This window comes from Pteropus medius, unplaced genomic scaffold (assembly GCF_902729225.1).
Source record: "Pteropus medius unplaced genomic scaffold, Ma_sr-lr_union100, whole genome shotgun sequence".
NCBI lineage: Eukaryota > Metazoa > Chordata > Mammalia > Chiroptera > Pteropodidae > Pteropus > Pteropus medius.
In genome coordinates, this window is record NW_024349797.1 from 4,445,676 (window position 1) to 4,456,247 (window position 10,572).

The window sequence follows — 10,572 nt, forward strand, 5'->3', positions numbered from 1 at the left end:
TGGGGGGGGAGGAAATGTATGTGTAAGAGAGAAAGACAATGTGAGAACATGTCTGAGAGGTTATAGGAGTGAGGAGGAATGTGCAAATGTGACAGAAGGGAAGAAGGAGAGAGGGAGAAGTGGGGTGGTGGCGACAGCAGGCCTCTCATCCTTCCTTCAGCCCTGAGGACCCTGGAGAGCCTTGCAGTTTGGGGTGAGGGACTCACTGTTAGCTATCATTTTGTAGCCTTGCTCAGCATCATGGCAGCAACCACTGATCACTGAGTCCTGCCTCCTAGAGATTCAGTTTACTGAGCATTCGCTGTACCCCAGGCTCAACACTAGACTGCAGGACATGGAATTAAGCCAGACTCGGTGCCTGCATTCAGGAGCCTCAGTCTAGGAGTCCATCGCACAGCCTCTCCCTGGGGTGGGGTATCCCAGGCTGCCCCTGCTGCTGGCTCAGTGCCTCTCCCTGGCTGGTTCCTTAGCTGGGCTGATGTGGCCAGTTACCTCACCAACAGCATGCCCACCCTGGAACGCTTCCCCATCAGCTTCAAGACCTACTTCTCAGGGAACTACTTCCGCCATATTGTGCTGGGGGTAAACTTCGGGGGCCGCTATGGGGCCCTGGGCATGAGCCGGCGGGAGGACCTGATGTACAAGCCACCGGCCTTCCGCACACTTAGCGAGCTCGTGCTGGACTACGAGGCTGCCTACAGCCGCTGCTGGCACGTGCTGAAGAAGGTGAAGCTGGGCCAGTGTGTGTCCCACGACCCACACAGTGTGGAGCAGATCGAGTGGAAGCACTCCGTTTTGGACGTTGACAGGCTGGGCCGCGAGGACTTCCGCAAGGAGCTGGAGCGGCATGCCCGCGACATGAGGCTCAAGGTCAGTGTGGGCTCCGGGATGGCCCACGTGCATCAAGGCCCTCTGCCCGGGTGTGGAAATGGAAGGGCTGCCGCTTCCCAGTGGGACATTCTTCTGGGGAGCGCCACCATCCCTGACCCCGTTCCCCACCACCCAGCCCCCGAGCCAAGGTGGTATGAGGATCAGGGGAAATGACAGGTGGGAAGTTTCAATACTCATTGCTCGAAGGTCTGTGCAGTTTAGACAGTCCTCAGGTGGGCAGACCAGGGAAGGCTCCGGAAGGTGGCAGCAGGCTAGCTGGTTTGGGGAGAGGGTAGGCCTTGGACACATGAAGGGCAGGGATGCGACACTCCAGGTGAGGGGACTGAGTAAAGATCCGCTGGTGGGGAACTGTGACTGGTCTGGAAAGAATGGAAGTAGCCCCCCTTACCCCTAGCCCTCCCCCACCCAATCCAATAAAGGAGGACAGGAAGAAGTCAGAAAAAGGAAGTCAGACCATGGGAAGACAATGAGATGGTTGTTCTTTATCCCTCTTTTCCATCCCCAGTGAGCAGGAGGGGGAGGGACTGCTGTCCTCTGAGCAGGTAGGCTAAGCTGATGAGAAGTTTGCCCCCAAACCTTACAGTGGGCAGAATCTCGGCCTCTCCCTGGGATCCCCTGGACTGGGGGGGTGCCTCCCCTGGGGCCTGCCAGGACCCCTCCTGGGTGCTCAGCCCCTCCTTATTGCTTGGTCACTGCTGTGCTGTGACTGCCCCTCCTGCCACAACCACACCTTGGCACATTCACATCCGCTGATGCTCCCCACAGCCCTGCCCTGGGAGGCCCTGCCCTGCCAAGCCTCTAGGCCAGGACCTTATGGGGTGACAGCACCTTCCTCCAGGGCAGAAGTAGGCTGCAGCCAGCCTGCCACTCTTAAGTCCTGCTCTCCTCTGCTCCTAGCTGGCCCTCCCCATGCAGCTCTGGTTGCCCAGCTCCCCAACTCCTGCTGCTGGAGAATTATTGTGTCTTCAGGGGAGCAGGTTGGATCCAGAATTGGATCCAGAATTAGAGCCAGGTGACCTAGTCTTTAAGGCTGTGATTCCCAATCTGGTGCTAAGGTATCCCCATGTTATTTGCCCCTCTTTAGCACCCCATGTAAAAACACGTACTCCATCTTTTAAAAAATAAGCTGACCATGCTGCATAAAAGATAATTCATTTGCTTTTTTCATTTTTTTTTAATCAGAGACATAGCGACCAGTCTGAGATTCTATTTGGCTCGAGATAACCAGTGTCACCCTTAGGGCTGGTAGGACCCCAGCCTAAAGTTCAGACATGGGCTGCTTCCCCAGCTGGCACATCTGCCTGGCATGGACAAAAAGCCCTTTTCTTGGGGGCTTCTTACGCAACCGCAAAAGCTCAGTGACTTCCCCATGCAGCCACGCTATTTCAGGGCCACCCTGGGATTGGGCAGCTCTGCTGCAGAACCCCTGCCCTGGCAGCTTTAGTGCCTGGAAACAGGTTCGGGAAGACCTGGAGATAAGGCAGAGCAGTTGCTTGAGCTTCCTGGGTCGTGCCCGGGGCAGGACAGGCTCTGGGGCGGCCCTGGAGTGAGTCTTTGTTTCTTCTTCCCCACCAAGATTGGCAAAGGGACCGGCCCTCCCTCCCCCACCAAGGACAGAAAGAAGGATGTGTCGTCCCCTCAGCGGGGCCAGTCCAGCCCCCACCGCAGGAACAGCCGCAGCGAAAGGAGGTGAGGGGCGGGTCAAGCCTGGGGGGCTGGGAAAAGGCTCTTTTCCTCTCATCTTCTCGCTCTTCTCATTCCCACCCTCTTTTTCTGCCCCCACCTGAGGGAGGCGATTTGTGATGGTGGGTTTGTGTATTTATGTGTTGACATCTCCCAGCAGCAATTGAGTCTTATTTCCCCAGAGAAAACCACACTCACTGGTCCACTGTATGGGGCCCCGGTGCTGAGCAGGAGGCCCCGACAGAAGGTCTGAAGCAAAGCTTATGTGGGAGGGAGGGCAGGAGGGGCGGCCCCTGCCACACAGTGAGTTCTCCCATGTTGCTGGGGAAGGTATGAACATCGGATGGTAGCTGGTGGAAGGCTTTGAACATAACTTTTGCCCCTGCAAGTCTGCGGTTTTTGCCTCTATCTAGAGTGCAGAAATCCCATTAAAATGCCAGGCTGTGCCTCCGAGTTGTCCTACATGTCAGTCCAGCTGTTACTTTCAGTATCATTCTCATCCAGGAGCCACCTCTCCGGTGTGGTTCAAGGGCACCAAGTAGGCCCCCAATATCCAGCATCGTTCACTCTGATCTAGGAGGCTTTTTACAGAGAACAGAGCCCCTGCACAGCGATTTACACATTAAGCTTTCACAGCCAGTTGCAGCCAGATTTGCCGACCTCCCATAAAGAGCGGGAACATCTAAGAGATCGCAGGGAGCACACTCAGGACAGCACAGGCAGAGGCCAGGATTCCAGAAACACACTTCCACAGGGATGCTACTGCTGCGTTTGGGGCGTCTCAGAGTATAGAGGGGGAAGCCATCAGGGGCAACCACCGCTGACTCCGTCCTCTCCCCCACTCCTTGATGGACCACTCATCCTTCCCTTCCTCTGCTCTCTCCTCCCTGCAGGCCTTCGGGTGAGAAGAAGCCTTCTGAGCCCAAAGCCATGCCAGACATCAACGGGTACCAGATCCGGGTATAAGACGAGGCGGGCAGCAGCAGCCCAGCCTCACCCACTTCTGGGGGCCAGGATCTGCCTGCCAGAACCAGCCTGGCTCTTGGGGAAGGAGGGGCTGGTGAGAGGCCAGGGAGAAGGGCAGCAGGAAGAGTGTGTTCCAGCCCAGCTACCCAAGCTATTGCCCCTCCCACTGGACCAAGCTCCCTAACTTTGGGCTGCGAAGCAGTTAGTATTTTATTTGGAGTTTGTAACTTGACAACTAAAGTTTACGAGATTTGAAAACTGTTGGATCTGCCAATGACTGGCAGGCCAGTGCTTAGAAGATATAACTGCCATGGGGCTGGGTGAGGAGGGGTTGCTGGTTCTGCTGGTGCCGCTGGCCCTGGCATCTGGGATTTGGGTCCGTCCCATGTATGAGAACTGTCCCGGCCCACCAGGCCTGGGGCAGGACGGGAGAGGGGTGGAGGTATTTCTTCACTTCCACCTGTCCCGGAGGCATCTTGACCCAGGGAAAGGGAAGCGTGGTATGAAGCATTCTGGGAGAGGTCTGTGTGGCCCATGTCAGGAGCTTGACACAGGCCACATCTACTCAAGAGCAGGCCCCCATGGCCCAGGAGAGCTCTCACGCCCTTGTGGCCCCATGGACAAACAGTGCCGTGGACTGACACTGCCCACTGGCACGCCCTGTGAGGGGGGCTGTAGGGAAGCCCAGGAGAGAACCACTGGGGGATGAGTTCCCAGGCCCCTACCTCATCTTGCTTAGCCCAGCTCTGCCTGTTGCTGAAACTGGGGCTCCCTGCAGAGGGGCTCGGCTTTGCGAGGGCCCAGACTTTACACTGGATTCAGCGTGACTGTGGGGGTTGAGCAGAGCTGGCATGTCCAGGAACTGTGGCTGGGGACAGGGTGGGACACTCACGCCTGGGTCTGTTCCCAGGCAGTCCTCGGGGGTTAGGCACTACTCCGCCCCCTTTACCATCACCTCAGCCCTAGCTGTGGAAATGAAGACCAGACCAGGGAGGTTTGTGTCCCAGGCTCACCTCTCCTCACTTAGTAGCCTGTTTAGGTTTGGGGGTCCCAGTGATGATCAGGCTGTTGCATGTGACTCATCAGGGAAGAACATGAACAGCTGGAGTCAGCGCAGCCTGCCTATCACGCAGGAGAGACCTAGAAGGCAGGTGACAGGTCGTAGAGAGGTTGGCGGGACTGAGGGAAGGTTCTGGAGGTTCACACAACAAGGGAGTGTAAGGAAAGGGTGCAATGTGGCCCCCGAATTGGGGCAGAGCCCAAGAACTGAGGGGTGTAAGTGAGAAAAGGATGCGGGGGAGAGTTTAGCATCAGGCTGCCTTGGGGAGTAGTGAGTTTCCTGTTGCAGGAGGTAATCAAGCAAAGACTAGATGGCTACTTGTCAGGAAGCTTTTGAGAGGATTCAGGTTATGGAAGGGTAGCTGAACGGGAAGCCCATTAAGCTTTCTTTTTACTAAGAGGCTAAGATTCAGCCAGGGGCAGCTATCGGTAAGACTGCAGAGGGGCTGGGAGCTTGGAAAAGGGAGGATTAGAACTAGAGTTGTAAACTCAAATGCATTACAGGGCCAGGCAGATGATTAAAAGGAGCACTGCAGGGCTGGGTAGGGACTGTAGCAAACTAAGAGGGCATATACCCCATTAAAGGGGCCACTGCTGCTTAGCTGCTCAGAGTATAAGCTCTGCATTGCCAGATTGTCTGATTTTTTTCAGAGGCCAGAACTCTGAATTTTTTTTATGTGAAATATCCTGATTTTTAAATGTTGGCAATCAGTTCAGGAAATTTAAAAAACCAACACGAAGAGAAATCTCTGAAGTAGAGAGAACTTGTGCTGGGAAGAAGCCCACTGATATGCTTTGAGGTGAGAACTATGGAAAGTTCCAGGCTTCCCAGAGTAGACTGGGCCACAACAGGGGCCTCACTGCTGAGGCTCCCAGAGTGGACAGTGGCCCCATGTTCATCCTCCTCATTCTCCCTGCAGACCAGAGACATACCAGAGATGCCCTGGGCTTGTCCCGTCACCAGAGGAGGTGGAGTGGAGTGGAGAGAGTATGTTCTCAGCCTGCCAGGGAGATGGATGGTGCATGGGAAGCAAGGAAAGAGGGAGGGAGACAAGGTGCCTTTGCTGATGCCCATTGGTGAAGGCACCAGGGTCTGGCAGCTCTTCAAACCAGCAGCTCTTGGCCCAGAGCAAGGCCCAGCAGGGTGACCAGTTGGTCAGTCCCTTGGGTTCCTCGTGGGTCACTAGGCCCTGGGGAGGTGCTTTACCTGTCCCCTGGGCAACATTCGACCAGACCAATCCAAGACCCATTGTAACTCCTGACTCACCATCCCATCCCATCCCAGTTTTCAGGGAGTGGGGGGTGGTCCCCATGTTCCCACATTCACCTGAGGCAGAGATGGCTCACTTTTGGGAGGCGTGAGGCTGAAAATGAGGGCTTTCGTGGATCTAGATAAGGGTGCCTCGTACAGACCGCTCATCATCAGAGACGTGGACCCAGGCGCCCCTGTGGACCACCGGGCTAGAAGGGAAGAGATGTAAAAAGGAGCTGGGAGCTTGGGTCAGAAAAACATGGGGAAACTGCTCTTACTACAGGAGCCTAGAAGGATGCTCCAACACGCAGGTTCCTTCCCCAAAACCCTCTGGAGAAAGAAGCAGAATGAAGTCCCAACTCTCATTGCTGTCTGCGAGGGAGGGAGCTGATCACCTCAAGCTGATAATCCCCAAGCACTCCCCATCCTAGCTGAGACCTTGGGCCTGTGGAGACCACCACAGGCTACAGTGGTGCTTTTTAATTTATTTTTAGCTTTTTCATATGTAGCAACCCCTCCTCCCCTCCTGGGCATGTTTACACAGGCTCTGCTCCCTGGGCTGGGCTGGCCTGGCTGCAGAGTTTCTGGGGAGGCAGAGAGGCAGGGATTTTGGGGCCTTAGTCACCATCCTCAGTATCACCTCATCTCATTTCCTGTGAGAGACAGGGGTCTGGCTCCACCTCACTCAGGACTACCTTCCAGCTCTCAGCCTGGGCTCCTCTGCCCCTAGGGTGGGGGCTGCTAGCTGAGGAAGGGTCAAGGTGAGGTCAGAGAAAGCTGCTGGATGAAGGTGGGTCAGGATGGGGAGTGATTGCTTCCCAAAGCATGATTCCTTGCACTTGGTGCTGGGTCAGAGTGCTGGGAAGCTGGATTTAGAGAGCCTGCCCACCCACCCACCTGCCCATCCTCTCCTTCCCATGGCCTCAACACATAGTCACCCTCACCCATCGTGCCAGCCACTCCATCCTTCCTGGGCCTGGCCAAGTGGGGAGAGCAGTTGCCACAGCCCCAGGTGCAATGATGAAGCCTAAGGCCAGGGTTCTGAGGACCAGAGGGCCCAGAGGAACCATGTCCGCTTTCTGGCCCTCTCTGTCAACTCATGCCCCACCCCTTCCAGCTGGGACTTGTCTTCCTGGCTCTGGAACAGGTCTAATTCTGGCTAGTAACCCGCCCGGAGGCCTGTGTGCACCTGGGTCTCCTGCCTGGGTTGTTCTCTAGTTTAGCTACAGCAGCATCCCCAGGCCCTCCCTGGCCTCGGCGTGCAGGGAGGTGTGAGCTGGGCCAGCATATTGACTGCATTCTTTGTGTCAGAGCTCCATTGTTGACATCCCCATTTCCCTTGTTCCTGGGAGAAATCTGTGGGAAGGGCAGGGAGGTCCTTGGAGGAGTATGGGGCGGGAGCGGGGAGGTCTGCCCCAGGCCAGGCCTGGCTGTGGTGGTGCTAGCTGTAGGTCTATCTGCACTGACCCCTGTCGCCCCATCTCGGTGCTTCAGAGTCCCAAGTATCCCTCTTTCTTCAAATTCGAGGAAAGAAGAGACTGGGCGTGCTTGGCCCTGGGCCCGGTGAGGGCTGACTGCCCCCTCCCTCGAGTTTGTGTTGGGCTATGTGTTGTTCTAGATTTTGTTCTTTCTCCTCTTCTCATATCAGTATTGCGCCTCCCCTTTTCACTTTTACACTTTGTCTCATTCTTGTTCTCACTTTTCTTCTGAAATGAATAAAGCCTCCCAGCTCTGGTTCTGTGGGCTGGACAGAAACCATGACATGTAAGCGTTGTCTCCTTTCCTCTAGAAGCTGGGGCTGGAGTCCGCCCCAGCCAACAACCGCCAACCTCAGCAGCTCCAGGAACAACCTGACCAGAGGTGAGGGGAGCCCCAAACCAGCCAGCAGGAAACCTCGCAGCCCTTGCAGTCATGACAGAACTTCTGGGCTCCCAGACTGTCCCCCTCAGCCTGCTATAAGCCATGCAGCTCTTGGTAATCCTAATCTGGGAGATCTTTCCTGCTGGCTGTAAATGAACCCCTTCTCTCTCACATAGCCACTTGGTCCCCAGAGGCCAGAGTCTGCTCTCAGGATACATTCCAGAGCCCTGCTTCTATCCTAGTCCCTAGCAGTCCATCGGGAACAGAAGAGGGTGAATGTTCTCCCTGGAGATGAAGTTATTTCAGGAAACCATAGCAACAGGGATCTGAAGTCCCTTCTCATCACAGTTACCCGTGCAGAATCTATGGTGGTTAAAGCCACAGTTTTGGAAACATGTCTGGTTTCATCCATCACCCCTCGCTCTGCATCATTCCTCCAGCCCTGGACCTCTTCCCACACTTTAAGACAAGCCCAAACAGTTGCAAGCAACTTGCACAGAAATATCTTTTAGACCCTATAGCATTTTTCACCCTTAACCCTTCCTCCCCACTCCCCTGCTCTTTCATTCAGCTTGAAAGCAAAATCTAGATTTAAAAGGAGAGATATTTCCTATTTATTATCCCAGCTAATCCCCACAAAGCCCTAACTAGAAGTGCAGTTTAGCACAGCAAGACCTCCATTTTCAGTAGTGTGGTGGCGACGTGTGGCAGCTGGGGTATAGAGGGGTGGTCCATTGGAATCCAGGAATGTCTAGGACTGCACACCATTAAAGAGGCAGTTTTGTTATGAACAGGCTCATTTAAATGCAGTTTAACACCAAAAAGGGCCTTTCAGTAACCAGAATTGGGGACTAACTTGGATTATACACTTTTACAGAAAGGCAGTGTTGTAATTTACACAATCAAGTCCAGCTAAAATACCCAATAAAGAGTCTTGTAGGTGGGCTTCCGTGAGGTGGACGGTGGGCCCCTGGGTTGCTCTCGTGCAAATGAGGGCTGGGTAAGAGCTGGGCGAGAGTCTGTCATCAGTCAAGCAGGCTCATCGTAGTAATGCCTGACCACTCAGAATTGATATGGAGGTAAATATCATGGACTCTAGGAGGATCAGAACCCACCTTACTGGGGGTTACCTGATTTCCTGCTGCCTTTTTATTTTTTCAGGCTCATAGCATGTGCCTACCTAATTCAGGCACATGATTGATTTAGGTTAGACCTTTGGATGAAGGTAGCGCTTCTCAGAGCCCTGAACATGAAGAAGTTGAAGCTCTGCCACCCCATCTGCCAGGATCCGACATCTTGACCACATGTAGAAGGCAGTGGTGACAGAAGTGGTGGTCATACCAAAGACTGGCCCAGATGCAAGCTGCCTGGTAATCCTTAGCATTTGCCAAGGGGGTGAGGGGACCAGCTGCTGAGGCCTGGCAGGTGGTAGAGATGGGCCACTTCAGGTCAGCTGGAGGGGCAGTCCTCTGAGGGCAGCCCACTTGGCAATATGTCCTCCCTCGAACCTGCAGCCAGAAAGGATGTGGTTGTGAGAAAAACAAAACCTCCAACAATTTAAGCGTAGACACCACTCCTCTCCACAGCTGCGTGAAGCCTCAGGCCTTAATTAGGAACACAGGAACTGACTAGGGAGACTTCCAGAAGGCAGAGTTCCCTTCAAAACAATGTACATTAAGTTCACATTCTCCTAAACTGGACAAGAGCTGCACCCTACCGGGCTCTCATCTGGCTGGCCCTTGCCGGGAACAATTTGTTTTTTGGGTTGTTTTTTCTCTCTTCCTTCTTTCCTCCCCGTTCTGCCCCGCCCCCCTCCCCCACACCCAAACCATTTGCTCAGGAGGGGAGACAGACAGCAGATGCACTTGGATGAGTCTGAGTCTGAAAGTGTAAGGTCAGCTCTCTCTTCCAGGTGGAAACTGGAGGAGGTGGGCCCCTCCTACTCCTGGGAGAAGAGAAGCCATACTTTGCATTATGTAACCAATCAAAAAACAATCCTCTAGTTAGTAGCTACACCAGGGCAAGAACTAGAGAGAAAAAGTTCATTCAAAGAACTAGAGAGAAAAAGTTCATTCAAAAACAGAAACACACCAGCAGCATTCTAGTTGGTCGTTTCCCTTCTCCCAGGCCCATCCCCATGTGTCTGCCTCCCCTACTCCTAGAAAGGCTATGTTCTGAGGAGCTTGGGGTGGCAAGATGTAAAGCAGAGGAGCTCTACCTCTTTAGGATTTGTTTCCTCAGATGTAAAGGTAATATACGAACACCTGAACTGTCACATCGCAGTGCTATGTCTGCATAACGGAAGTGGAAGCACTGTGTAAATTGTTGACAGAGTGCTGTGCGAATGTTCATGTGACCCAGGCCACCAGTGGGGAAAACCTCCAGGCCAGGAAAGGGGCCTCTGAGGATACACCTCAAAGCTTAGGAGCTATAAAAATTGTTCCCAGCTCATAGGCCAATCACTCAGCCTAGCTGGGGAGAACTACCCACCAACGGCCACTGATAACTCTGGAATTTTTAGCATCCTTTGCTTGCCAAAGCAGAAACAATGCAATTTCAGATCTGAAAATTCCTTACAAATGGAAAAAATTTTTACTTTAATTTCCATTTGTAAATTGGAAATTTACAAACGGCAAGCGGTATTCCTAATCCTAGGCTGCTTTCCTTCCGCTGAATCCCAGCCGAGGTGGTGGTTCAACAGAAGCACCCAGGTAGCTTTAAACAACTCAGGTTCTTGGAGACTGACTCAGAGGTGTGAGTCTGGGATTCTCCTCTGTTAAAGCAGAAAACCACCCCTGGTTGCAGGGCTTCCCGTGGGCATATGGGCTTGGTGGACTTACTGCTTAAGGAAGCTGGAAGAA

General features: G+C 53.9%; 1 protein-coding gene across 1 annotated transcript in view; it reads left to right on the forward strand.

Annotated features, from left to right (window-relative positions):
• Nucleotides 1-7,612, forward strand: part of VASH1 (vasohibin 1) — a 20,110-nt gene extending 12,498 nt beyond the window's left edge. The window contains exons 5-7 of the mRNA XM_039883886.1: nucleotides 489-870; nucleotides 2,468-2,580; nucleotides 3,468-7,612. Of these exons, the coding sequence (XP_039739820.1) occupies nucleotides 489-870; nucleotides 2,468-2,580; nucleotides 3,468-3,540 (568 nt within the window). The 3' untranslated portion in view covers nucleotides 3,541-7,612. The remainder of the gene's footprint in view (nucleotides 1-488; nucleotides 871-2,467; nucleotides 2,581-3,467) is intronic.
• The last annotated feature ends 2,960 nt before the right edge of the window (nucleotides 7,613-10,572 follow it).